Below are 27,098 nucleotides of genomic sequence, written 5' to 3'. Positions count from 1 at the left end.
CTAATGCAGCGACGTTGTGATGGATCGCTTCTTGCTCCTACGATCCTTGATCTCCATCTCTAGAACGGGGTGGCAGGGACGATTAGGCTGAAGTGCTCCTCCGGTTGCGACGACGCTTCTCGGAAGGCTTGCGTGGCGTGTACCGATAGTCAGGGTGCATCTTGTTGTGGCGCTCCTTGTAGGCTTTCGCGAGAGCCTTGTATCTTTCGCGGACTTCATGAGACTCATTATTCCAAGCTTTTCCTAGGATTCCGGCTTTTCAAAGGTCAGCGAGATGGTGTAGGGCTGTTGAAATTCAGTCACCTACAGATATCATTGTTCTGGAGTTGAGGGTTCATCTGTTTGATTTGGGCTTGGTAGTCGCTGCGGTAGAGGATGAAGGCGTTGGGAGGTCGTGTGATCTTGACTCTTCGTTCAGGAGCGTTGACGAACTGGGTGGTTGCACCGGGTGCTTCCTCGAGGAGTTGTGGTGGTGGTCGAGGGACGACGACAGCAATACCGTTGACGGAGACAATCATGTGTGGACCGGCAATGAACCTCTCACAAGGCCCAAGAACCCATCTATCAACGCTAGAATGCATTCCGTCCTTGACCCACATGACAGGCTGGCCCAATATGCGCCTGTGATGAATGTTAGAGACTTTATGAAAGAGTGGTATTAGACAGGCACAAAGTAGATATGGACGCGTACCCCATCTGCAATGCCATGAAGAGCCGACCCTCCTCGCCAAAAGCAAAGTAATCTCTTGCAGAGACAGCTATGGTGGACTCGAATGTGTTGAGGCGAAGGTCCAAGATCTCTGTCACAATCTTTAGGATCTCAGGGTGCACATGGGTAGGATCAATGTCACGAGCAACGATGTTGCCAGGGTTGAATGTCAACGCCATGATGAATGTGAATGGCGGTGTAAGGTAGAATGCCGTATCAATAGGTTGTTAGGGGGTGTCTTGCGTGTCTTGTGTCTCTTGGAGATATTGAGTAACAAATCAAATAAGGTTCTGATAAAGTGGTGACTTTTTTCTGGGCTGTGATGGAAGAATCTTGATTTGAAGCTGGCTGTGCCGATGGTCATAAATAAGAGATCAGATCAAGAGGAATCCAACGTGGATGCGGATGGCAACGGATGATATCCGGGACTTATGGCGGGAGAGATTTGAGGGAGACAACATGGTCCGCACCAGGATGTTTCTGGAGTAGCCCATGGAGGTGGAAGGAAGTCCTAAATTGGGGGAGAAAGCGCCACCTTCCCCTCAGGAAGCGACGAAGTCACCTCATAGAATTGGCCGAGGACGGTTGGTTGTGGTGTGGAAGGCCTAGTAATTTTTGTGGGACGATGTCTTGAGGAGGAGGAAGGAGGAGGTGAAAGCTGCAGGGGGGGGGGGGGGGGAGGGGGGGGGGGGGGGAGGAAGGGGGGGTGGGGGGGGGTAGGGGGGGGGGGGGGGGGGGGGGGGGGGGGGGGGGGGGGGGGGTGTGGGGGGGGGGGGGGGGGGGGGGGGGGGGGGGGGGGGGGGGGGGGGGGGGGGGGGGGGGGGGGGTAACGTGGGTGTACGTGGGTGTAGGTACGTGTGTGGGTGTGTGTAAGTGTGCGCGTGGTGGTTGCTTCCCACTCCAGGTCTGGCCAGACACTACCTTAGACTTGCCGGGGTTGTCTTTCCTCTTCGGATGGGGGTGGGTGAAAGCTCTGGGGGTGTGAGAATACCCGGGTACTTGTCATACCTTACCTCTCGTCACCTTACCTTACTTTACTCACCTTCCTTACCAACGTGCCTGCCTTACCAAACCCATCTGTGCCAACCTCGAATTTGGAGATGGTGACCTCCACGATCGGATCCCGGTTTGGGACACGGTATCTCTCACACTGTGCACACTTGTATCCTTCGAGGGGCCTGTCTCTCTTCAATCACCATAGGTATCCAGGAGGCTCCCCTCTGATAGAACGGTACTTTGTCTGGATCACGGCCCGAAGATGCAGGTACCTCGGCCTGGCTCAAGCAACAGAAGCCAGGCTCACCTTACCTCACCGCGAGCCCACGCAGCAAGCCTCCGGCTGTCATCTACCTTACCTTGTCAACGGCCGCCGACGGTCCCTTGGCGAATCTTTGTGCTCCTCCGTCCTCGGCACTGCCAGCTGCAGCCTCCCTTCGCTACCACTACCTTGGCTTACTTCACAGATACCTGCGGCAGTCTCTATTCAAGGATATCCCCTCTTCCCGCATATGCTTGACCTGCTGCTGATTTATACCAGAAGTCAAGAACCACCGCTTTGTGTCCTCTCCGCGTTGGCGATCCTCCAGCCGTGCGCGAGTACTATGATGCTGAAGCCGTCCCGAAACCGCGTCCTAAAGGGCCCAGAAAGTCTGGGGACTGTATCAGTTGTATCAACGCTGGGGGCACGAGGGGATGTAGCGAGCAAGCTAAAGCCTTCTATCACACGTTACTTGAGCGTACGTGTTTGTACAATTCAGATCGCCGACTCGGTGATCATTCTCTCAGCATCACGTCTACGGCTCAACTCGATCACTCGCTCTCATGCTGATAACTCCCTTGTGTCCCTGTCGCCTGCGCGCTTAGCGGGCTGTGCATACGAGTTGAAAGAAACCAACGACGCACACAACGTTTTCTCTCGCGTATAATTCCCTTCGACGGCGGAAGCAACACCAACAGCCCGGTTGAGAATGAAGCAGAAAGCATATGTGCGGCGGTCAGTGCAAGGAACATGCCAGGCTGGCTTCGACACAAAACGGTTGCCCGCCAACTTGAGAATTCAGCATCCTGGATGAGAGTATGGCATCGCCCGTACTCGATGACATGTACCTGCATCTCAATCAAAGTCGTAAGCCAACGTATCACAGCCCCAGATTCTCACAAGCTGTCCAAACTGCTTTTACGAAGTTTTGACGACGAGATGGGACACTTGTCGGGGACGAGGCAACAGTTGACTTGTAGCCTCTTTTCGAGAATTTCCCGCCGCACCACATTGTGCAAATTCTGCTAGCTCAATAAGGCTTAGGCGAATAGGCGAGGTGTAATTTCTTGGATTGGTTTGTTCCTGTCACGCTTGTCTCCAAGATACTCCAGTGTTTGGGCCAGCCTTTCCCCTAAAGTCTCCGTCAGATGTTATCGCGAGCGCTGCATTCGGTCAAGGGTCATTTTTGGCTTATACAACCTGGTGCTGTCTCTTCTTTCTTTTCTCATCGCACCCCCAAAAAGCTATTTTGACCTCATCTTCTTACCAGGTTCCTACCATCATTTCTCTTTTGTACTTGAGACTCCCCACCATCCCTACATGCATTTACACCACACTTACCGCCACTATCCGCTCACCACACTTACCACTTCGCCTTCGCCAACAATCTTGTGCCCGTTCTTCCAAGGCACAATGTCTCACAACGAGGAATCATCACCGACGGAATCCCGTGTTGTTTTGAGGACCCAGGGTATGAACGAAGTCTTACCGCGTCATGATCTCGACATGTTCACGTCTGCTGGAACGTACCCGCACGGGAGTTGGGAGCTCTCTGAGGTCGGTCAGCCTCACCAATTCCAAGCCGCTTACTGCGTGCGAGATGCTCAGGGGCAAAAAGTACGCGCGCCAATACCACTGGTCAGCCTCTCCGCAGTTACAAATCAAGAAGAAATTTATCAGCACTGCACAGTCTATCACTATGATCCGAGTGAGTTGCGCGATTGGTAAAATGACTTTTCAAAAGCTGATCTTGAGCAGCATGCCAGAGCCGACGTAACACAGATCACCACCAGACAGCTTCCGCCTTTGGCCAGCAGCAACACCATCTCAACAATGCTCTGCTACAGGAGCAAAGCAGTTACCAACCGACAGCATTGGATGTCCAGGTGATGGATCAACAGCACATTCCTTTCGACGTCCCGGCCGATGATTTTTCTCGGGGTAGTGCTGCCCTCCTTTCTAGTCCGCCAGCATATTCATCAATAGCGGCACAGCGCGCGAGTCCCGTGGAAAAAGACAGGGGAATGACGCGAATATCGACACATGGCTCAAATATTATCTGCTTTCCATCGGATAACGCCACTAGTGAATATTCACGTCGGGAGGATTCGCTGGTTGTCAATACTTCCCACAGTAACTCATACCATGAGGCACTTCAGCATTCCGCGGCAGACAATCTCAGTGGGCTTGGGCTATTCACTCCTCAAGAATCACTCGAAACGGGCGTCCACGGAGAGAATTTCACGATGAATGACTCTTTCACAACCATGACGCTTTCGCCCCAGACATTGTCAATGGATGAACAGGCATTCGACGAGCTTTTTCGCCAGAGGCACGATGCCAGCTATGACTTTGACGAAACCAATGTAAGAGGCAATCCAAACGAGGTGGGAGATGGTTCAGCCACGGCCAAGAAGGAACGATGAAACTTTGCCTTGCTCGTTTTTTAAATTTTCTATTTGTCGGGTTTAGGCATGGGAGGCAAATTGAGGACAGTAAAGAAGGAAAGTTGGGGGCCATTTTCTGCAATGGGGCTACTATGACGGAGTTCAGGATAGGTGGAAAGGGCAAACGACCATTTCTTCATTCTTCTGAAACAGTAGAGGCCGACTCAAAGGAGCTAGCTGCTGATCTTCAGCAATGAGTTGACCGCCTCTCCAGGCGCAAACGTACTACAGTCTGGCTTTGGAAAGGCGGTGGGGAGCAAAGGCAGGGACTAGGATTTGGTGATGGCCATACCCTTTCTTGCGCCAGTTGCCATCATTTCACGTGGCTGGATCACTTTAGGATAGGCGTGTTGATCAAGAATAATGAAAGAAGCAATTTGGGCAAAAGAATTCAGACAGAGTATTTGCATATTTACCCTTCACGCGTCTGCCCCTGTCAGATTATGCGGAGAGGTCGATGACCACGCACGCCAATGGAGACAGCCGGAGCAAACCAGAGCCATGTGATGCTGGAAGAGGCCTGGAAGAGGGCTGTAGGAGGGAGCAAACAACAAAGGAACCTTGATGTTCCAACGGTGGTTTTCGTGAAGGCCATTATGATTGGTTACCGAGAGATGCAAGAAGGAGCAAACGTTGGCATGTTGGCTGCATGATTGGGGGGTTAGACGAGGGACGTCGAGATTAGCAGCCGGACTAAACCCTATTGGTTCAGCCTCAGCCAGGCTATGGACATGGGTACCTTGTCGCCCTTTCCTGCCCGCCCTGTGTGCCTGTGGGTACATGGCCAAGGACGCACAGATCGTCCCATCTGGCACTTACCCACTCTGTCACCCACTGCTGCGTTTCACGGGCCCATTTCTTTCCCCGAAGCTCAATCTGCTGTCTCACCCTTCAAATATGCGGGAGAGCTATCGCAAGACATCACCACATCATCACGGAACAAGGGGAAAAGGAGCAGAAGAAGAACAGCTTCCAAGTACACTAGGAGAATTACCACCCACACCTGCCACGCCTCACTCGTATTGCAACTCACATCGAGCCTGATGTGGTGGGCACATCCCTCCAACTTCCAATGCAATACAACCTGACCGCAAGAACAAAGCCACCAATGCCATATTCCATAGCCGCGCCAGCAAACATCTCCCCGCATTGGTCGAGATCGACGCCTGGATCTAGCACTCTGATGGACCCGAGTTTCTTGCAACGCCAATGATGATGTTGAGACAGGGAGAAGGCTGCGCTGCGCTTCAAGTGAGCGAGAGAGAGAGAGAGAGAGAGAGAGAGAGAGAGAGCGTTGGTTGACTGGGGGGCGCCTTTTGGTTAAGCCACTACCTCGGACTCAAGATGTGCGGGCGGTCCGCTCAGTCTGCATCAACGCAGTACCTACTGTCGTTCATCCCTGCCTTCGCTTCATGCAACGCATGCTGGCTCAAGAAGGTATAGTTGGTTGCGGCCTTACTAGCCTCTTCCCTGCTCCCCCTTCTTTCTCTCTCTTTTCTTCCAAGCTTTGCCTTCATCGACGAGAGCAAAGAAATGGAAAGAGACATTGTTACTAGTCCAGCCTTCTCCATCGGGATCCAGACACTCTGTGGCATCTGTACGCATCAGCCACCTGCCCTGACTTGCGACATCCCGCAGTCTGCAGCCACAGCCCCGGCAACGGGGGGCAGTCGGAGTCATTCACGGGTTTACCCTCCTTCAGATTAATCGAAGTGTATGCTACTTATTTTTAATTCCATCGCGGCAGGTCAGGCCACCTCACTCACCGACATCATCTGTCGAGTAAAACGAAGGCTTAGACCGCAACTGTCGACTGATACTTCCAAGATATGCACACGGCTCATTCCGGTTCCTTCAACCCGCCTATACGTCCGATTTCGACAAAGTGATTAGCAAACTGTACGTATCGAGGGCAAGAAACCGTCACCGCCTCGAACAGACATGAAGACCCTAGGATCGGCAAGAATTGTCCGTCCTGGCCGCCGCCATGACGACCACTGACACCATACACGAGAGAAACGCCTGAGAAATATCCGCAGACAAGCAGGGAGGAAACAAGAACAGATTCGCCTGTACCCCACCAGGCAACATCCGACGGATCCCGCAAGACGTTTATGACCAACTAGCGGTACCTGGTTTCCGTCCGACGGATCATCCTCAGGGTCAGCGTTGACATTCCTACCGAAAGCCACATCGACGGCCCCCCAACTTTCATGAACCCGGTACTTGACCCTATACTGCTATTCCTCGCCAAGATAGGCGGCCGCCCTGGGGCTGTGACAGTCATGCGCTGCGTGACTGGAGCGCCCTCGGACCCCACTACCAGACTAGGATCCCGCCGTGGCTATGGTCCGATGTTCTCTCTACTTCTCTGTCCTAGTGGAATTTCAACTTCGCTGGCTGGATTGAAGTTTTGAGTGCCTTCAGCTATTTCCTTCTACCTGGTTCGCGTCTTGGCTCGCAAGGGTTGCCGATACGAACGCAGTCGATAGTAGTGGTCCTTGGCTGTTTACCATCAACCACTAAGAAGAAGGAAGTCGAGACCAGAGGAGCAGATCTGAAGCGTCAGTCTTGTTTGTTGCGGGAAGGAATCGACAAGATTACTCACTGCACCGATTCTAACATTAGAGCAAGATGCTTGACATAGAGCAACGGTCGAGACAGGGATTATTTGAAATTCCAGTCTGCTTTAGCCTGGTAGGAGACAAGACGGAGGCAGAGTCGCCGATCACTTTATTTCAGGGCAGCAGTCAGTATCCCATGAGGAAGCGCAAAGAGTTGGCAGTGACAGGTAAGAGATTGGCCCTAGGCGCGCGTTCGATGATGTGACTGTACACAAGCTGGCTACTCTTAGCCGACATGGCGTACTACGCCGCCCTCAGGATACGAACGGAGACTACGTTACGTGGGGAATTTATCGCGCGAAGATGCTGCCATACGTGCTGTACAGGCGCCTTCTATGAGACATGACCATTGGCGACTTATACGGCCGCGCTTCGGTGGCTCTTGGTCGAAGAATGGATCATTTACGTGTGGTCACACAACTCTTTTGTCACAAAGATCGTGAATCCGTGACAGGCTGCGATCCGAGCCTTCCAGCAGCCATTTTCGACGTGGCTGCGAGCAACCCCTGGACTGCCCCGCCCCAAGTCTTTTGGTCGCCGTTCATAAACTCAAGGATGCGTCCTAATCGGATTGCTTGCAGGCTCACTTCAACACTTCCCCCTAGCCCTGTCCATCACCTGTACTTCCTTGTTTGTGTGGACACGTCTTGTCCGGCTCGACTTCGGGACCGAACCTTCATCTCGTGGCCTCCGAGCAGGGCTGAGCGACCGGGATCACAGGGAGCAAGGCAAGACGTCTCGGCCAGGGAGTAGACGACTCGACTTTCATCAAACCGTGCCAATAACGTAAAGCAAACGGTTTTTCTGGGACTAACATGGCGTCTCACCTAACCTTGGCGTCTCGGCAACATGGCACAATCTTGAGCAGGATGAAGGCGCCAAAGCTTGCGCTAACTCAACAAAAGAAGCCATTCTTCACCAGGAACCCGGTAGCCATCTCCTCCTGGTCGCCTTCAGCGGGTTCCCGCCAATGTGAAGGCTCTTTTACCGAGTCTGCTTCCCTGGCGACGAAGGGCGACTGAATTGAACCGGGCGAGAGCACGTACCGCCATCAATCAAAAAGCCTTATCGGCCCTCAAGAGGCCACAGTAGGGATGATGCCCGCCTTGCAGTCGATCCTTTTACGGAGAATCTTTATTGATTGTAAATACAGAGTCTTCTTGCAGGCAAAATAAACGAGCCAGAATACTCGAAATTCGCTGACTGGGCGAGCTTTCGACGCTCAAACCTCTTTTGCTGACTACCAAACTAGGTCATCCTAGGTTGCCCTGTATTTTCAGACTCTGGGGTAACCTGACGGACGAAGTCTAGGTGAACGTTTGATGAACGGAATAGGAAAATGCTTTGGTTCTCGATCGTTCTCATAGCGTCAGTGCGGTCGACCTGGAATCAGTCTTTTCTCCGCCTGGATCATTCATAGAGATACGTCGTAGAGGGGTCGAAAACAAGCGCATTGCTGCTTACCGACTAGCGTCCGATGAGAATATAGCTACATGCTATCTTCTTTCTTCTGGAATACACCACCAGAGGACAGCAACAAGAGGAGTCGATGTGTGATTAGGTGGGCATCTTCCGACGAAGGGGGGGAGTGCGCGTTCCTCTCAAGCCGTCGAAGCCACGGGCCCCGCTGATGAAGTTGGAAGCCTCGACTTCGGACGGACAGCGGAGACCCCGGGAACCTTCGGGAGGTGGACTCGCGCTTGAAGCCTGAAGAGGGCCCGCGCCAGATCTCGGGGAGCCGGGCCCTTCTCCGAAGCAGCGGGAGGCTTGGTGCCGGCGCGGGAACTCTAGTGTCTGAGTCAACGCGGGATCTCGGACGGCTTAGACCTGAGTCAAGTGTCTGAGAGAGAGAGAGAGATTTGGGTAGATTGCAGAGCCCAGCACCACTACTACCTTACTTCCCGTCGTTGGGCTGGCTGGATGGCTCGCTTACACGGCTTCGGTTGTGGAGAAATACCAAGGCCAAGCCGCGTGCCGCATCGACGCAAAACGTAAGGCTCGATCGCAGGAGACCAACTTGTTTCGTTGCGTGCCGTGGGACTTTTCTTCTTCGCCAATGAATTCTTCTTCGACAGTGACAGCTGGAACGATGGCGATTGGGTTGGGGAGGAATGATCTAGGGAGGGTGCTAGAGCTGCCCAGGCGGGTCGGACGGCTTTCACGCGGGACTGTTGGACAGGGCCTGTTGGGTATACGCCCTTTTTTGCGTAAAACATAGAACGAAGGGGTAACGCGCGTATCCGACTGTTGTGAATGATTTACGGTGATGCCGATGAGAGTATCTTTTTGATACGGTCGCTTGGATATCAACGTTTCGAAGAGCGTGAGATGTTTGCTGCTGTTTGACATGATTACTTCTGAAGACCCAAGGAAATGAGAAACTGTAGCGAATTTCGAAGAAACCACGAGATTTTCCTGGGTAAATTGGGCCTCAGTGAACCATATCTAACACAGGTTGAGAGAAACATGGAGAGAAATATCTATGTTCCTCGTCGTGGGGTAGCTTCTCCAACACCTCCAAGACAACTAGTGAAACACAACTTTACATTTCATATGATGATGATATGAGACGGAGACAACATGACATCGTCATACTTCATTCTCTCCAAACTTCTAACCGGGCCATCTTCCCGGTAATCCCGCAAGACGCAGAGAAAATGATTCCAAAAATGCCACAGTGCTAACCGAATTCCAGGGACCGATTCAAGAGTCTCGCTGGGCGTGCTAGGGAAGCTTGAGATCTTCATGAGAGAGGAGGGTACCTCAACCGTCGTCTCGAGATACTTGTCCGTATTTCACTCTTCACTCCTCTCTCATTCTCTAGAGGCTTTTCCCGGTTAGGCTTCAGAGGGAGGGGTGGACTTTGCAAACGCCACAGGTGTGACGATGATACACGATGCCATCCACAGCCTAGCTTTGGCTTTTCGTTTTTCTCCTCACGTCTCCGAGAACCGGGTTGACAGGGCAAACCATCTTCCCACGGGGTCCTGATTGTGTTCCTAGGGTAGGTACTTAGTAGGTGGAGGATGGAGGGAATGGCTTCAAGCCATGCGCAACCCCTCCGGATTAAACCCGCTGCAAAATCCCAAGGTACCAGGTCTGTAAGGCAAGGCAGGGTGGGAGGATGTAAAATGCCACTCAATCGGACGTGTTCCCTCTACCGGAGTATCAAAAGGGGAGGGGGCGAAAGCTTAGGGTGCGCGAGAAAAGAGGCGTCCAAAGATTACACATTTAGGCTTCTTCTTAGCCTGGGTCAACTTCCAACGGAGGGGCTTGACAAGGGAACATAAAAAAGGCTGGAGGAGTTTTGTTGTCCCCTTTTCCCACCCCTCAACCCTCCTTCGTCCGTTTTCAGCCTTGCCTTGCCATGCGTGGTCCGCTACTAGCGACAACCGAACCCGCGCACCGCCGATTCGTATGAAGCAGTGCAGGATAGATGGTCCGGAGCATGAACCCTGAATCCGTCGCGGTTCTAGATACGCCATCACGGGGCGTGGAGGAAATACGATGGGTAGGAAATTTGGGTGCAAGCCTCGCATAGCCATGTGAGGAAAGCCGAGAAAAAAGCCACGCTTGACTTACCACGCACCTTTTGAATGGGAGACGAGATCTGGGACTAGATCCGGAGATAGATCCGGAGACCCGAAGACCGGGTTAAGGGTTAAGGGTTGAGGTAACGAGGCTTGAATGTACCGTAGAGTTTCCCTCAGAACATCGTCCCATCTGCTAGTCGCCCTGCCCTGGGTAAACGCTCAAGCAGATTCAACACAGCCGGCACAAGAAAGGGAGGTTCAACAAAAAACTTGTATCAAATAGATGACCTATGCTCCCATCACCTCACACGAGAAGAGATCTTCGCCCCACTCCGGAATTATCTACCGGGGATGGAGGAGAAACAGATCTTCAATGAAGAAGCATGTTCAAATGATAAACAAACACCTCCCCTCCCGTCCTTTTGCGAAGAAGAAACGACCGAAGTACACCGAGGTATGATGATTCCAGATAGAACTGCGAGAAGAAGGCGACCCCGCAATCCACAAAAGATTCGCGCTCCTTCTCCCTCCCGTCGGAGTCCAACTCCGGGCCGTGGAACGTAAAAAATGACTGCCGCTACGGATACTGTGGCTCACGTTGTCGGCGCGGCAACCCCCTAGTCCTCCTGGTAAGAGATCTTGCGCATCTCTCCTAGCCTGTGTCTTGCGGCCGAGAGGGAGTTCTCCAACTGCAGAATCTCGACCTAAAAGTGGTAGCGCCGCACGCGTCAGCATTTCTCTTTTCTCTTTCGGTCGCCAAGCAAGGCACTAGCCGCAAATGACGAGGATGGCTGCGACGGAGTTGTCTCCGGCCACCGGCGTTATACGGCAGTTGGCATAGTTCACGATGCGCGAATCAATTAAACGTACCTGTTGCTCCATCTCCCGGACCTTGAACTCGTGGGCTCCGAGCTTGGAGTAGTCGACCGCCTCGTCCTCCGCGTTGCGGTCCTTGATCATGTTCTGCACCTGGCGCACGAGCGCCCTGCATGCAGCACCGACAGCCTTGCTGGCCTGCTCGAGGTTCTCTTGGCTCTTGGACATGAAGCCAGCCTTGACTCTGCTGGCGGCGACGAGCTGAGCCGTGGAGGCTGCCACGTCGTTGGATGCCACAATGAGCTGCTCGGGGCTGTTGCGGTTCGACAAGACGCCGTCTGCGGTCTCGATCAGGGTGTTGGTGGAGGACGCCACGGCCTTGGCTGCTGAAATAAGACCCTCGGTCCATCTGTTGTTCTTCTTGTAGAAGGCGGTTCTCGAGGACGAACCTCGGCCTGCCTGAACAATCTCCTGCTGCGTCACCGTGGCGGCCTTGATCAGCTGCGCAATGGCGTTGGTGATGGCCATGGCGGCATCGAGAATGCCGTCGTGGACCTTGAGCTCGTAGGTAGAGTACCCTTCGCGAGGCTTGTTCTTCAGCTTGGCGAGGCGAGCAGCAGCGGCCGCGATGGCATCGGCCGCCTTGCTGAGTTCGGAATCGACAATATCGCCCAAGTCGCCCTTGCCCGCGAGCTTGCCAGTGTTGGGCGCGAATGTCTCGACAAGCTTGTTCAGCTTCTGAAGGTTCATCTGCACCTCGTTATTGCTGTTGATGACAACGTCGGTCTTCTGGATGGGATCCATGCCCTCCAGGCGGAAGCTCTGAAGGCCGCGGAAGAATTTGACGGTGGAAGAAGCGGACTGCCGGGTGCCGTTCATCAGAGCATCGCTCTTCTTCTCGTCGGTTGCCAGACGGGTGATACCCTTGGCGTTGCTGCAGACATCCGCAAGAGCACCAGCAAAGACGTTGATGGCCTTGATAAGCTCGGCGTGTGTCGCGTTGGGGCCGTCGGCGATGAAGTTGTTGAATGCGGTAGCAAACTCCATGGCGCTGGACGACGCCTTCTCAATCTGCGAGAGCACGTAGGATGGAGAAGCGTTCTGGTTTCCTGCCTGCATCGTTGAATCCAACTCGTAAAGCGCATCATCTACTCTCTGCACACCGGATTGCAGCACAGAGTCGATGATGTCGTTGATCTTGTCCAGGTTGGCCATGATCAAGGCATCAATCTGTCCGTCAATAACGGTGTCGGTATCGCCTTGGTTCAACTTCAGCTCGTTGAGCTCGATAAGTGTCTGATCCATGCCGGCCTTGTAGACTTCCAACTCCTCCTCCTTGTCGCGAAGAAGCTGTTCAAGGTCAGAGTCTCCATTCCTGATCTTGGCCTGGGCGTCGTCCAGAGCGCGAGACTTGAGTCGCAGGGCCTCCTCGAGATCGGCCATCTCACGGTTGTACTTAGACAACATTGTTGAGAGCTCGTTTCCTTTGCTTCTCTCGATGTTATCGGCACGATCCAGGGCCATGCGGAGCTCTCGCTTGAGCTTTTCGAGCTCATCCTTGTTGGCGCCCTGCAGGCGGTCCTTGTCATGGAGCGCGCGGTCCCTCTCTCTGATCATATCAGCGAGCTCAAGGTTCTTCGTCTTGATCTCGCGTTCAAGCTTCTCTCGCCGTTCAATAGCCTCCTGAGCTGAGGCAGCCTTGAGCTGCACAGACTTGAACTTTTGGAGCAGATCCAAGTGCTCGTGGCGAAGCTGGGAGTACAGCTTTGCGAGCGCTTCGTACTTCGTCCGCCACGTGTTAACCTGCTCCTGTAGAGCTCTGATTTGCTCATCTTTGCTCGTGATCTGCTGGCCGTAATGTCCTTGGATCTGTGCAAGCTCATTCTCCAGACCCTTGACCCTCTGGTCGTATTGCTGGAGCATAAGCTGGTCACGCTCATACTGGGCTCTCGCATTGAAGTTCTCCTGTTCCAACTCTGCAAGCCGACCCTGGGTCTGATACTGCATTTGCTGCTGCATCAGGGCCTCCTGCTCCCTGCGCTGCTGCTCCGCCAACTGTCGCTGCTGCTCCTCAAAGTCCCGTTGTGCCTGCTGCTGCGCCTGTTGCTGCATCAACATCTGCTGACGCTGTTGTTCCTCGAGGACTCTCTGCTGCTCTTCGTACTCTCGGTTCTGGCGCTCCAGCTCGTTCTTCCAGAACTCGGAAATATCATCTGGCTCCTGTGATTTCGGTTCAGGGGGTGGAGTGGGGCGTCTCTCAATTTCCTGCTTCGGGCGCGCCGGAAGTGCGGGTGCCTCGTCGTCTTCCGCCAACAGGTTGGGAGGGTCTTGCGGCAGCTTGGGGATCGTTATCAAGCTGGTCAGATAGCGCAGGTTGGAGCACTCGTAGTAGAACTTGACGAGGCGGTAATGTTGGGCATCGTATCGTTCTCGTAGGGGCGAAAGCGCCTCGACGTCGCCGGTGGCTGTGCCCGATTAGCGAAATCACCCTTGCCCGCCTAGGGGGGGGGGGGGGGGGGGGGGGGGGTGGTGGGAGGGGGGGGGGGAGGGGGGGGGTGGGGGGGGGGGTGGGGTGGGGGGGGGGGGGGGCGCCGGGGGGGGGGGGGGGCGCCGAGAAGGAAACCCCCCCCGGGGGGGGGGGGGGGGGGGGGGGGGGGTCCGATGCAACTTACTCGAGTGCATGGCGCGAAGCATGCTTGTGATGAACTTGTAAATACCGTAGCTCTCCTGCACGAGGGGCACAAGAGAGGAAATACGACACTCGTTGTTTCCAACGTGACGGAAGTGTGAGAAGATCAACTTCTGGAACTGCTCAATCTTATCTTGCAGTGTCATCAAGTCTGTGATTGTCTCGTACCCCTCGTTGGGGTCGTTGATGGCCTTCAAGCTGAGGTACTCCTCGTATTCGAAGGTGCCGTTAAACTCGGGATGCTGCTGGTGGAAAGAAAGCTTGGCCAGGAGGTAGTAAACGTATTCCCGGATCAAAGGGCTGTATCCGCGCACTCCCTCTCCTCCCATGCCGCGATTCAAGCTGTCTATCCAACCTCTCTGAGCCATGGCCTCCCTCAGCGTGTTCGGGTGTCCTTCTTGGAGGACTTTGTGGACCGTAATCAGAGCTTTGAAAGTCTGAACTTCGTCGGCAAGAATGGGTTGCCTACAACGTGGCGCCGTCTGTCAGCGATCGGGCCATCTCCCGACTTACAACAGTTCACTTACACCTTCATGCCAGCCCAGAAGGCCTGAGAAGACCGGTGGTCCCATGTGTACACAATGCAGCTGCGCACATGTTTCCGCTTCGGCGCCGTCTCGTCGGGGTTCGTGGCCTTCTTGATGTTGATCGCCAACTCCTGGTCGGTCCTTCATAGAGTGTCAGTGCACAGTCGCAAAGTCGGGGAGACTGCCACGATTGGGCCACAAAGTCTCAAGATGGTTGAGGATTACGGACTTAGTATGCCTGGTATCGGGCACGGCAGCCATGATGGGCGATCCTTCGTGCGCGGGGTCGTTGGTGGTGGTCGGAGGTGAAGGGCGCTTAATGGGGGTTTCGGATGGTTCGAGGAAATGACGTCTCCCGACGGTTTAAGGAGACAGCTCCACGTGCACGCAATGATGCCCAAGAATCTCAGTGAAGCCCAGTGAAAGATGTAGGGGGAGAAGAATTCGCAGGAATTGGAGGGGAAGAAGATATTGTGAGCGACTTCCGTGCCAAGTGGGAGAGGCGGGAGAGAGTCGTCAGCGTTGACCAAGCTCTCAAGATGTCTAAAGCAGCTCGAGTGTGGCTGGGTTCTGCAACATGCGCAAGCTCCGGGGATTGCGCCAAGCCGTCGTCGTTGCGATCCTCCACTGGGTTTAGGTTAGGCATGAAATCTGGAACAATGCTAATCCGGCGGACGCAGCGGTGTCAGTGTCACCCCTCCAGCGTCCCAGCGCAGGCAAAGCACCTGAAGCCACAAGCGAATGCCTGTCCGATCTAATCCCATGACGATAATGGTGGGGTTCATGCCACCAAAGTTGGTTCAAAAGGCCCCTGCGCTCACAGCAAACAATCGTTGGATTCCAGAAGAACCTAACGATGGCAGAACATGGCATGGCTCTAGTATCAGACAACTCGACGAGTTATCAGAAATCAACTTTGGGGAAATCCAATGATTGGTAGGTGCATAGCAACTGGTATGTGAGAAAGGCAACTGATATGGTTTTGCGTCTGGAACGTAGCCACAAAAGCGCATTTGCGTGTATCAGGTCTGAACTAATAAGCTCCTGTCAGTGACTAGGTAGGATTGAGCCCGACAATACGAGGTTGTGCTTTTGATATTTTTGGATGACGAGAATAGTGCAAGAGCAGAAAGTATAGCTCAATTATACCACAGCTGCTTTATAGTTAACCGGTGTTGAGAGCCGCAGGTTGGCATCCCGCTGACTAGCAGCTCACAGAGTAGCTATAGCTCATACTCACTCAAGGAATTGGCCGCGTACGAGCTTGATACTGTGCCTGCCCAAGCGACATGTGAGTTCACAATGACATAGTTGCACTTGAGAAATGATCATAGGTCGTGTTCTTCATTTGACTGAGGGTATCATGAGGGCCCGGCGGGCAGCAGGGCCAACTATTCGCCTGCCTTTCACAGGCATCTCGCATTGACCTTGCTTCCCACGAGCACACAACACCATACACCAGAACCTGTGCCAATGCCTCCGACCTGACAATGACAGGACCCGAGGCATCGCGGCAGGATCGCAAAAGGACCAACGGGTCTCACAGGTAGCATTTCCTCGTGTAGGTGTGAACGATGAAGTGTCATTGGTCTTTTTTTTCCCATTCCCTATGGACGTTGCCGAAAACGTGATGCCGTTCCATGCTAGAATTCTTCCGTTCCTCACGTAAACACCACATGCAAAAGAAGAACCCACAAACCACCCAAAAGACACTCTAAATCGTCGTCTCGTAGGGGAGAGGGGTGACCGTCTGGGGCTTGTTCTCCTTGAAGTCGACGGTGCGGGCCTCACGGGGCATGAGGGGGAGGCGCTTAAGGGTGAGGGCCTTGCCCTCGGCCTGGGCCCTCTTCTTCAGGGCGGCGTTCTCCTTGACACGGCGGATGAAGTCGTCTCTCGAACGGGAGGGGGAGATGTGCTCGACGCGGATGTTGATGCGCTTCTCGATGTAGCGGTGCTTCACCTTCTTGTAGATGATGATACCGACGGCGGACTTGGTGACGTTGTAGATGACACCGGTCTTGCCGTGGTAGACCTTGTGAGGCATACTGTAATCCAACAAGTCAGCCCTCTGCTCCTGCACGCATTATGCCCATTTTCGCAATTCCTCCCAGCTAAGACCTCGAGTCTCCCAATTGTCGCAATTCGAGTTCGAGGGTGGGTTATTCGCTTACCCCTTCTGGACGGCACCGTTGGTCTTGATGTCGACGATATCTCCGACTCTGTACTGGCGAAGGTACGTGGAGAGCTTGATCATACCCTTCTCACGGAAGTTTCTGCTGAACGCATACTGCAAGCTAACCGTCAGCAATCCGGCCGCAATCTCGAGATGATTCGTAGCTGGGCAATACGTACGCGCGTTCCCGCGCGAAGACCCGCTGGGTGACCCATTTTGCCGGAGTGGTTGTCGTAGAGGGCGGAATTTGGTGATGGTGTTGTCGGGTCTTGAAAAAGATCACGAAGTTCCAGACACAACGGGCAAGGCAAAAAATCGGCGACGTGTGTGTGCTTTGCTGACTCAGTCCCGTAATTCTTTTTTCGTTGTGAAAAGGGCACTGCACGTGATCGTAGGCGAACAGGACCCACAATTTGACAGGCGCTAGTCAGCCCTCGCTCCCCACAGCCATTTTTCGCATTGAGTGTTGCAAGATTCACGAGAGGCTCTTCTTTTTTTCCTTTTCGTTTTCTTCGTCAACCACAATTCGAAGGATATCGACGAGTCGGCAAGATGGCGCCGTAAGTAGACCGAATCGCAGTCGCACCGCCAAATTCAATATGCTAATTCGATTTCGCGCAATAGCCTCACCTACTCCAAGACCTCCAAGGTCCCCAACCGTCCCTTCGAGGCCGCCCGTCTGTCAGTATTCTCCGGCCACTGAACAAGAGCTTGCTCTGTTTAAGTCGTGAATCACACCACTGACTTCGATACGATAATAGTGACTCCGAGCTTAAGCTCGTTGGCGAGTACGGTCTCCGCAACAAGCGTGAGGTCTGGCGTGTCCAGCTTACCCTCTCCAAGATTCGTCGTGCTGCCCGGTATGTGATTTCGGCTCTGTCGCAAAACGGTCGCGTGAGGAACACCCTCTTGGCTAACAACCACCACAGTCAGCTTTTGACCCTCGACGAGAAGGACCCCAAGCGTCTGTTCGAAGGCAATGCCCTCATTCGCCGTCTCGTGCGCGTCGGTGTCCTCGACGAGTCCCGCATGAAGCTCGATTACGTCCTGGCCCTGAAGGTCGAGGATTTCCTTGAGCGCCGCCTCCAGACTTGCGTCTACAAGCTCGGTCTCGCCAAGTCCATCCACCACGCCCGTGTCCTCATCCGCCAGCGTCACATCCGTGTCGGCAAGCAGATCGTCAACGTTCCCTCCTTCATCGTCCGTCTCGACTCCCAGAAGCACATCGACTTCGCTCTTACCTCGCCCTTCGGTGGCGGCCGCCCCGGCCGTGTCCGCAGAAAGAAGGCTGCTGCCGCCGAGTCCAAGGGTGACGGTGGTGACGACGAGGAGGATGACGAGTAAATGCATCGCCATTTATGCTAAGGATTGGTCAAAAAAACTCTGGGAATGGTTGGCACACCAAAATCCAACCATTGGGATCATCGGGGTGTTTATAGTCACGGCGTTCGCCAGAGGCAAAATGGAATGATTGCATCAAATACGGATACCACGAATGAATGTTACACAAAAGTCTTTTTCTTGTTCAGTTCAGGGCACCTCGAGGCATCGTCTTGCATGCGAACGTTTGACAGGGAAATGGGTATCATGTTTGTCCAATGCAATGCTCATAAGCCATGCCTAAATACCTAGGTAGTCTAGACCAATTCATCCTTGCCCAGGAACTTAGCCATCGGGTCGTTCGCCGCTGTCCTCTTTCTCCTGTACTCCTCCATCTCTTCCTCAGTGACACCGCCCATCATCTCTTCTGCTGTCCGCTTTGTCGCCGGCTTGTTCACCGGAGTATCATCCGCCTTTGGAATCTCTGCTTGTTGCTCCATCTGCAGCGCCAACGAAGCACCAGTCCGTTGCCGTTCAGACGCTTCCCAAGCCAACTTGCCCTCCTCACCCGTGCAGTAACTGTTCTTGACCACCGAGTGACAGCATTCGTAGCCCCATTGAAAATTTGACCACCAGCTGCCCCAGATAGATGTGTGATTGTGGATGTACACGTCCTCGGGGTACTTTGACTTGGCGATAACCTTGGGCGCGCCCTTGATGAGGCCGCTCTCGTCATACTCGACATATTTCTCCGACTCGGTAATGACATTCTTCAGCTCATCGGGCATGGTGTATTGCGAGTTATCGCCGTACAGTTCCTTGAGCTTCTTCTCCCGCTCCGCACGTTTCTTCTCGGCCTCTTCCTTCTCCTTCTTCCTGTAGAACTCTCCAGCCGTGGGGTTGGCTTGCAAATGTTTTGTGGTGTCACCACTCTTCTCCTGGGCCTCCCAAGCGTATCGCTGTGCTTGCTCGAACTCGCCGGCGTCGCCTGAGCCGCGCATGAAGCCTTCCTCTGCAAAGAGATTCGCGGCTTTGTCCACTGTTGCGCCGCCGTCCACGAGGGATCTCGTCTTTGGGTCGTACTTTGCGGATTCCAAGTCCAGGTTGACCAGGTACTTTGCCGTATCCTCTCGTATTCTCAGCTGGCGTGTAGCTGTGCTCTGATGCTTGCTCATGTCGTTTTCCTCTGCGTACTTATCGCCATCGTCCTGCTCCTCCTCCTCCGTCTCGCCCTTGGCAAGCGCCTGCTTCCTTAGCTTCTCCATCTCGTTGAACTCCTCGACGACATTTCGATACTCCTTAGAGTCGTATCCATTCCAGCGATCGCGTTTGGCATCCCAGCCAAGCTTGACGTCCTGAACGACCTCGTCGGCCTGAATGTCCCTGCCAGTCCACTTTGCGCCTTTCGCCCTCGGCCGACTGAGGCAGTCTTTGGCTTTGTGCGTCATGGCGCCGCAGTTTTCGCATGCGCCTTTCCGATACTTTGTGGCTGCCGGGCCAGCCTTGCGACCGCGATCGTACCATTGTGACTGCTCGTTTTTCTTCTGAATACGCTGATGCTCAAGGTAGTCGGTCTGGTCATCGCCTTCTTCGCCGGCATAAAAGGGACGTTTACTGATGAAAGAGGGAATGTAGATATTCTCCTCCTTTGCGGCAGCGGACGCCTTGGGGTCGGTCTTTCTCGGCGGCGGTGGCGGCGGCGGCATCTTGGCGGTTGGTGAGGGTATGAGAGGGTTGTTGCTAGAGAAAGTTTGGGCGGCGGCGCATTCACGTCGTGAATTTGGGTCGGGAAAAGCACAGGTGTTGCGGCTCCTTATGTAAGCAGTCTCAGATTTCATGCATGGCTAAGGTATTGATACAAAATGGCCTAGATTTACGCATCCAATTCTCTTTTGGTTCTGTCTTGAATAAGCACGCTATATTCTTGTGGAATTGAAAATCTCGATTAATCCAACATCAAAGCTTCAAGTGTATCCGCCAGCAAGTTCATGGCTGAATCAATGATGAATGGCGACCCTATAGTGAAGTAGAAGGTGCTTAAGCCTGCTTCAGTGAGATGTGCTGGAAAATGCCCCACACCAAGGCACTTTGCTTTAGTGGATGATGACCAGGCAGGATGGCGTCCCGAAGGAGCAAACTGTCACGCGTGTTGCCACATGACTGCGCGGACCCTGGGCGTTTTCTCTTGGCCCAGCACGCGTCGGATTCTGCATCAACATGGCCTTGTCGCGTCGTGAATTCGCTGCTTAGTGTCATTGAACCCGTCTTACCATGCACCAAGCCGACCGCTGCTCTTCCTTATCATGACATTGTTCTCCGTCCTACCATCTCATCCTCCATGAGTGTTTACAGCCTCCACCATGGACCTCTTCCGCGTTCGGTTGAACTGCATAGACCACTACCAGGCGACGCCGACGCATTACGATCCCCAATTACGGAACGATGTCGGTCCTGCACAGGCGAAGAAAGGCCCCAAGGTTCCGGTCGTGAGGGTTTTCGGGTCGACCGAAACGGGGCAGAAAGTCTGCGCTCACATACACGGCGCTTTCCCATACGTCTACGTCGAGTATCGTGGCAGTTTAGAGCCCGAGGATGGTATATAAGTCCTCGAACCATATAATGGACCTAGCTAACTGCTAAAAGTGGGCGCGTACATCTATCGACTTCATCTCTCTATTGACCATGCCTTGGCTGTCAGCTACCGACGTGATCAATTCGGAGAAAATGCAAAGTTCGTCGCCCGCATCACCCTTGTCAAAGGAGTGCCGTTCTACGGTTTCCACGTTGGGTACCGCTTCTTTCTGAAGATCTACATGTTCAATCCCATCGTCATGACAAGGTTATCCGATCTGCTCCAACAGGGCGTTATTCTTAAGCAGAAGTTCCAACCTTACGAAGCCCACCTCCAGTACTTGCTACAGTTCATGACCGACTACAACCTGTACGGGTGTGGCTACTTGGATGTATCTGATGTATACTTCAGAGGCCCTATCCCTTCATTTGATCAAGAGGGGAACTCTCAACACCTTTGGCATGACCGGACGATTCCTAAGACTCGAGTCCTCGACGATCTGACTTTGCCGAGGGTCAGCCACTGCTCTATCGAGGTAGACATTTGCGTTCAACACATCACCAATCGGCGAATGGTGAAGGAGCGTCAGCTACACCACGACTTTGTTGAGCGTGTTAAACCTCTCCCAGCAGATATCAAGCTTGTTTACAGTATGGCTGGTCTATGGAAAGACGAGACGCGTCGCCGCAAAATGAAAATACCCAATGCGGACCCAGGAAGCAGCCCTTTCCCTGCAGAAGTTTTGGTCTCAATGTCTGCGAATAAACGTGACTCGCAACCGCAAGGATGGATCCACGAGGAAGAGTACAGAGAAGAAATCGCAAAACTCATTGAAACCGAAAAGGGGTTGGAAGATTCCGCGCCGCCGAGCTTTGAGACTTTTGTGGAGCGTTCGCCGCTTGAGGCTGCCGTCAAGACCGCGCTCCAGTCAGTAGAAGATTTGTATCCCGCCAACTTGCTACCGGCTCTTGGACTGCCATCGAACCACGCTCTAGCAAACAAGAATCCAACCAGCAGCATCGAAGTTGACGAAAAGGGCGTACTCGATCTCGGTATTGACGATTACGACCCTTATCCAGCCGATTCTGACGAAGAGGATCTCTTTCAGATGGGCGAGGCGAAGGCAAGACAGGACGACCAAATCAACAGCACTGGTATTAATGGAAAGCCATTAGTCACTAGTGGTACTGGTTCAAGAAGCGAACCCGTCGCTGGCGATCTGACAGTCAGGAAGACCGTCAACGGGCTGGGATCTATATACGAAGGCGTCTGTGCCAGCAGGTTGAAGACTGGGAACCCACCAACGGTGCCGGTTTGGGACGATCTGCTCGACATGGCCGAGGAGGAAGGGCTTGTGTCAAAATTGGGCGACCCATCAAGCCTAGGTCATCGCCGTACGGAATCTGTCAAGCGATCGATATCACCGCATGCGATAGCGTCTTCTACCAAACGTCCGAGAACCGAGCCTCCAGTAGCTCCGGCGTCCGATGCAGTAGTGCCCAAACCGTCACTCAAAGGCATCCTAAGTAATAGCACAGCCTCTGAGAAGCATCAGGTCACGATGTTGCCGCCAAACTCCCAAGACAAGCCACGATCGTCTCAAAATGCAGGCTCGAAATCTGCGGCCAATCAGTTATTGGGATTTCCAGTAGTCAAAAGCCAGGAGGACCCGGGCACGAAACTTCGATTGAGCCAGATGAACCCGCCTCGAGCCTCGCAACAAGCTGAAAAGGATTCTCAAAAACGTGTTTGCTTCAATTTAGCATCGGAGGAGACACGTAGCAAGCCCAGTCCGGTCACTCCAGCAAAGAAGGTTCGAATTGCCACTCCTACAACGGATTCACCAGGGACCGAAGCAGGAACAGAAACAATTCTTCATCGGATACAGACAGCAATCGGATCCTTTTCCGCAAAACGCCAGTGTGTGATCGGCGTCCTGCCTCCCGCGCCAAAACTTATCATGTCGACAATGAAGGAGCTGCAGATTCCCGATATGATTTACCAAGATGCCTACTACAGCAAAGAGAAGGATGTCCCGGCTCGTCCCAGGGAGTATGCCGGTCGGGAATTTCGGCTCGAGAGTAATACTCTACCGTTCCTGGCGGAGTTTGATCCAACTGGGACATCTGCCGCCAGCATCGGCATCAAATCAGACACACCCATTGACAAGGCCAAGAACGACGTGCGTTATGAGGCCCAAGCAAGCTTATGTTCATACCGAAGCTGGGAGATAGCTCAACCACCTCCAAGCGCTAAGGAAGTTCAAGATTGGTGGAACAAGAAGCATGTCCTGCAGAAAGCGCAAAAGAATGTCACTGCAAAGATCACGGGCACTCCTCAATCTACAAGGCGCGACCTCTCCCAGATTGACGGACCTACCCCAAAAAACAAGCATGGCTTCAAATACTCGCCCAAGAAAAAGTCGACCAGTGTCAAGCATGAAGCGCAATACATGAGTACTATGGCCCTCGAGGTTCACGTCAACACGAGGGGCAAGTTTGTTCCTAATCCTGACGAGGATGAGGTCCAGTGCATATTCTGGTCTATCAAAGCAGATGGCACCGCTAGCAGTAGTCAGGAAGCTTCAGGGGGGATCATTGCTGGTGTCGTTGTCCTATCGCCAGACGGTTCCCTCGCCCAGAGGATGCGGCGCTATGTTTCTGCAGAGGTTATCGAGGAATCGTCCGAGCTCGATGTCATGGTTCGCATGGTGCAAATTGTCAGAGACCACGACCCTGATATCCTTACAGGCTATGAGGTTCACGGCAGCTCATGGGGCTATCTCATCGAACGCGCCCGGGTAAAGTACGACTACGACCTGTGCGATGAGTTTTCACGTATGAAGAGTAACTCTCACGGCCGTATCGGAAAGGAGAATGATCGGTGGGGCTTCAACACAACGTCGACGATCCGCGTGACTGGCAGACACATGATCAACATTTGGCGAGCCATGAGGGGAGAATTGAACCTGCTTCAATACACGATGGAGAATGTCGTCTGGCACGTTCTGCACCGCCGCATACCTCACTACTCCTGGAGAACCCTGACACAATGGTACAACAGCAGTAGGCAGAGGGACCTCGACAAACTGACGCGCTACTACCTCACACGAACAAGGATTGATATTCAGATATTGGAGTCAAACGAGCTCATTCCGAGAACAAGTGAGCAAGCCAGACTGTTGGGGGTGGACTTCTTCTCGGTCTTTTCTCGCGGTTCACAGTTCAAGGTCGAGTCAATTATGTTCAGAATTGCAAAACCCGAGAACTTTATGCTAGTTTCCCCCAGTCGGAAGCAAGTCGGCGGCCAAAACGCATTGGAATGTCTCCCGCTGGTAATGGAACCCCAAAGCGACTTCTACAACAGCCCGCTGTTGGTGCTCGACTTTCAAAGTCTGTATCCCAGTGTCATGATTGCCTATAATTTGTGCTACTCGACATTCCTAGGCAGGATTGTCAATTGGCGGGGGATGAACAAGATGGGCTTCACCGAGTATCAGAGGCACAAGAGGCTACTAGAGCTCCTAAAGGATCACATCAACATCACGCCCAATGGAATGATGTACGTCCGGCCTGAGATTCGGAAATCTCTCCTCGCAAAGATGCTTGGCGAGATTTTGGAGACCCGTGTCATGGTCAAGAGCGGGATGAAGCAAGACAAGGACGACAAAACGCTGCAGGCGCTGCTGAATAACAGGCAGTTGGCGCTGAAGCTTTTGGCTAACGTTACCTACGGATACACATCAGCATCTTTCTCTGGTCGTATGCCTTGCTCGGAGATTGCCGACAGTATAGTTCAAACAGGCCGCGAGACGCTCGAGCGAGCGATCGCGTTTATTCACTCACAGGAGCAATGGGGAGCGGAAGTCGTCTACGGCGACACGGACAGTCTGTTCGTGTATCTCAAGGGCCGAACCAAGGACCAGGCGTTCGACATTGGCAACGAAATTGCCAAAGCCATCACCGATATGAACCCCAGGCCGATCAAGCTCAAGTTTGAAAAGGTCTATCACCCGTGTGTTCTCCTGGCGAAGAAGCGCTACGTGGGTTACAAGTACGAGAGCAAGGATCAGGTCACGCCTGAGTTCGACGCCAAAGGCATCGAGACGGTGAGGCGTGACGGGACGCCGGCGGAGCAAAAGATTGAAGAGAAAGCTCTCAAGCTCCTCTTCGAGACGGCGAACCTCAGCGAGGTCAAAGCCTACTTCCAGAAACAGTGCGAAAAGATTATGCGCGGGTCCGTCTCGGTGCAAGACTTTTGCTACGCGAGGGAGGTGAAGCTCGGCACATATAGCGACAAGGGCCCGCCGCCACCGGGTGCGCTCATCAGCACCAAGAAGATGCTCGAAGACGCGCGCGCCGAGCCGCAGTACGGAGAACGGGTGCCGTACGTCGTTATCACGGGTGCTCCCGGGGCGCGTCTGATCGATCGGTGCGTAGCGCCCGAAGACCTGCTCAACGACTCGCACTCGCAGCTGGACGCGGAGTACTACATTTCCAAGAACCTGATCCCGCCACTGGAGAGGATCTTTAACCTGGTTGGCGCCAATGTCCGGCAGTGGTACGACGAGATGCCTAAAGTGCAGCGAATCCGGCGGGTAGATCAGACACTTGGGGCGGCCGGTGGGCTCGGCAGCAAGAAGACGTTGGAGTCGTACCTCAAGTCGGCGTCGTGCATCTCATGTAATATCAAGATGCAGGTGGAGGGCGTATTATGTGGGAGGTGCCAGCAAGACGCGCCGAGTTCGCTATTTAACCTGCAGACGCGACTCAAGGACGAGGAGAGGAAGTACATGGACGTGTTGAGGATTTGTCGAAGCTGTTCAGCGCTCCCGGCGGCGGACGAGGTGCCGTGCGACAGCAAGGACTGTCCCGTGTTTTACTCGCGGGTCAAGCAGAGCGCGCGACTGAAGACGGAGAAGAGCGCGCTGGAGCCTGTCATTCGGGAGCTGGTTGCGAAGGCTGGGAGGGCCGCGTTGGAGTGGTGATTTTGTACGATTGTGAACGGATCACGATTTTTGTTACGGGTGTTATGGGTGTGGCCATTGTCATTTTGGGTGTTTGGCTGGATAGTACCATGGAGGCTGGATATCTTACACAGTGGGGATGAAGTCGGTGTCGGTGATCGGTCTAAAGATGATGGGGCGGGTATAGCGCTACGGCCCTCTCGCAGATAGAATGATTGATAAGGAGGTTATGATGTCACGGCAAGGGCAGGCCACTGTTTTGAGTAAGGTGGGTGGAAGGGATTGGACGGACACGGCTCCGTCCGATTCGGTGTACATAGAATGGAGTACTGGTAGAGGCGACAGACAAGCACATACTTATCAGACGCACGCACTAAGGGTAGAGATGGCGGTTTATTGACTGGCTGATGACATCGTGAGGAGATGGGGAAAAGCGATCCAAGAGCCGAACTATTTCAGTGCTACTTCGTACGAGCTACTGCTGCTTAGTGACCTCACTGTTCGCCAGGGGTCCCCTCTCCTTGTTTCTCGCGGGGTAAAAGGTTAGCTACCTAGGAAAGATGAGGTGCAGGGATGCTCATTACCGGCTCGACCGTACCTTAGATTGGGGCCAGAGCCACAACCCACAGGGCAGTTGGAGTCTTGGGGGCTTGCCCAGAGAGGGTAGGGAACAGCGGTCTGCGGGTCACTCGGAACCCTCAACTTAGTGGTTACCGCTTCACTTTCCACCTTCCACTCTCCACATTCGGGCAATCTGGAAAGCGAAGGCACACCGTAAGGCCACTTCATACTTTCTCTTCAACAGCTTCTAGGTCGCCTTGGCTCTCGATCCGCCCTGAACCATCTCCTGTCTTCCATTCACATTTGGTCTGCTGAGTAGTGCTGCAACCCTCTCTCCGTCCGTCCCATCCATTCGCTTGCTGCTGCCAGCTTTCAGAAGGGACGCCGCAAAGCTACCATTACCATCACATGACGGCGTCAGAGCGGCCTATTGGACGTCCACCCCAAAGGTTCCCAGTGACCTGCATCTCTCTCCATTGTCTTACCTGATCCATTTTATCGATCCAGAAACGCCCTGTGGCCAAGACCCAGATCCATGAGAGCTATCTTGTCCACTTTCTGTTGTCCACCACACACAAAAAAAGTTACCGAATAGTTGCGCCTCCAAGCAGCAAGCACACCAAGCTTCCGTTGACTTGCCCATCCTGAAACAAAGAGCTTCCATCTCTCTCCACAAGCACCACCACCAACCGCCGCCTCACGCTGCCGATCCAATACGACTCTCCCCCGCCCGAACACTCTTCGTTCTCGTAAACGACCTAAGCGCCGATGGTCCCGCCTATCTCTCCTCTCTGTCTGCTGTCCTTCCGTTAGCAGCACTGCTACAAGTGCCGCGCGAAGAGTGAGGAGTTCAGACAAAGTGTGAGAGGGAAACAAACCGGCAAAAGCTCCGGGAATTGCGCG

General features: G+C 53.7%; 7 protein-coding genes across 7 annotated transcripts; 3 read left to right on the top strand and 4 right to left on the bottom strand.

The window, feature by feature from the left end:
- Nucleotides 1–82: 82 nt before the first annotated feature.
- CABS01_10645 (HMG box protein) lies at nucleotides 83–888 on the bottom strand (the record flags this gene model as incomplete). The annotated part of the gene is made up of 3 exons (XM_060544000.1): nucleotides 83–255; nucleotides 308–621; nucleotides 692–888. 3 exons carry the CDS (start codon nucleotides 886–888, stop codon nucleotides 83–85), a joined length of 684 nt encoding a protein of 227 aa, XP_060399202.1.
- Nucleotides 889–3,287: 2,399 nt separating this feature from the next.
- On the top strand, nucleotides 3,288–4,393 carry CABS01_10644 (uncharacterized protein; the record flags this gene model as incomplete). Its single annotated transcript, XM_060543999.1, has 2 exons — nucleotides 3,288–3,675; nucleotides 3,726–4,393. 2 exons carry the CDS (start codon nucleotides 3,288–3,290, stop codon nucleotides 4,391–4,393), a joined length of 1,056 nt encoding a protein of 351 aa, XP_060399201.1.
- Nucleotides 4,394–11,188: 6,795 nt separating this feature from the next.
- CABS01_10643 (SLA2) lies at nucleotides 11,189–14,864 on the bottom strand (the record flags this gene model as incomplete). The annotated part of the gene is made up of 5 exons (XM_060543998.1): nucleotides 11,189–11,275; nucleotides 11,442–13,852; nucleotides 14,060–14,541; nucleotides 14,655–14,744; nucleotides 14,833–14,864. 5 exons carry the CDS (start codon nucleotides 14,862–14,864, stop codon nucleotides 11,189–11,191), a joined length of 3,102 nt encoding a protein of 1,033 aa, XP_060399200.1.
- A 1,453-nt stretch (nucleotides 14,865–16,317) lies between these two features.
- Nucleotides 16,318–16,991, bottom strand: CABS01_10642 (ribosomal protein L21e; the record flags this gene model as incomplete). Its single annotated transcript, XM_060543997.1, has 3 exons — nucleotides 16,318–16,648; nucleotides 16,775–16,890; nucleotides 16,956–16,991. 3 exons carry the CDS (start codon nucleotides 16,989–16,991, stop codon nucleotides 16,318–16,320), a joined length of 483 nt encoding a protein of 160 aa, XP_060399199.1.
- A 337-nt stretch (nucleotides 16,992–17,328) lies between these two features.
- CABS01_10641 (40S ribosomal protein S9) lies at nucleotides 17,329–18,120 on the top strand (the record flags this gene model as incomplete). The annotated part of the gene is made up of 4 exons (XM_060543996.1): nucleotides 17,329–17,336; nucleotides 17,401–17,457; nucleotides 17,538–17,636; nucleotides 17,706–18,120. The coding sequence occupies 4 exons, from the start codon at nucleotides 17,329–17,331 to the stop codon at nucleotides 18,118–18,120; spliced, it is 579 nt and encodes a 192-aa protein (XP_060399198.1).
- Nucleotides 18,121–18,413: 293 nt separating this feature from the next.
- Nucleotides 18,414–19,802, bottom strand: CABS01_10640 (pre-mRNA-splicing factor SLU7; the record flags this gene model as incomplete). Its single annotated transcript, XM_060543995.1, has 1 exon — nucleotides 18,414–19,802. One exon carries the CDS (start codon nucleotides 19,800–19,802, stop codon nucleotides 18,414–18,416), a length of 1,389 nt encoding a protein of 462 aa, XP_060399197.1.
- A 654-nt stretch (nucleotides 19,803–20,456) lies between these two features.
- CABS01_10639 (DNA polymerase family B) lies at nucleotides 20,457–25,655 on the top strand (the record flags this gene model as incomplete). Its single annotated transcript, XM_060543994.1, has 2 exons — nucleotides 20,457–20,691; nucleotides 20,740–25,655. The coding sequence occupies 2 exons, from the start codon at nucleotides 20,457–20,459 to the stop codon at nucleotides 25,653–25,655; spliced, it is 5,151 nt and encodes a 1,716-aa protein (XP_060399196.1).
- Nucleotides 25,656–27,098: the final 1,443 nt, after the last annotated feature.

Source organism: Colletotrichum abscissum, assembly GCF_030869225.1.
Source record: "Colletotrichum abscissum strain IMI 504890 chromosome Unknown Scaffold_27.1, whole genome shotgun sequence".
NCBI classification, from domain to species: domain Eukaryota; kingdom Fungi; phylum Ascomycota; class Sordariomycetes; order Glomerellales; family Glomerellaceae; genus Colletotrichum; species Colletotrichum abscissum.
Note: the sequence above shows the minus strand (reverse complement) of the source record. Positions and strands in the feature narration are given on the sequence as shown.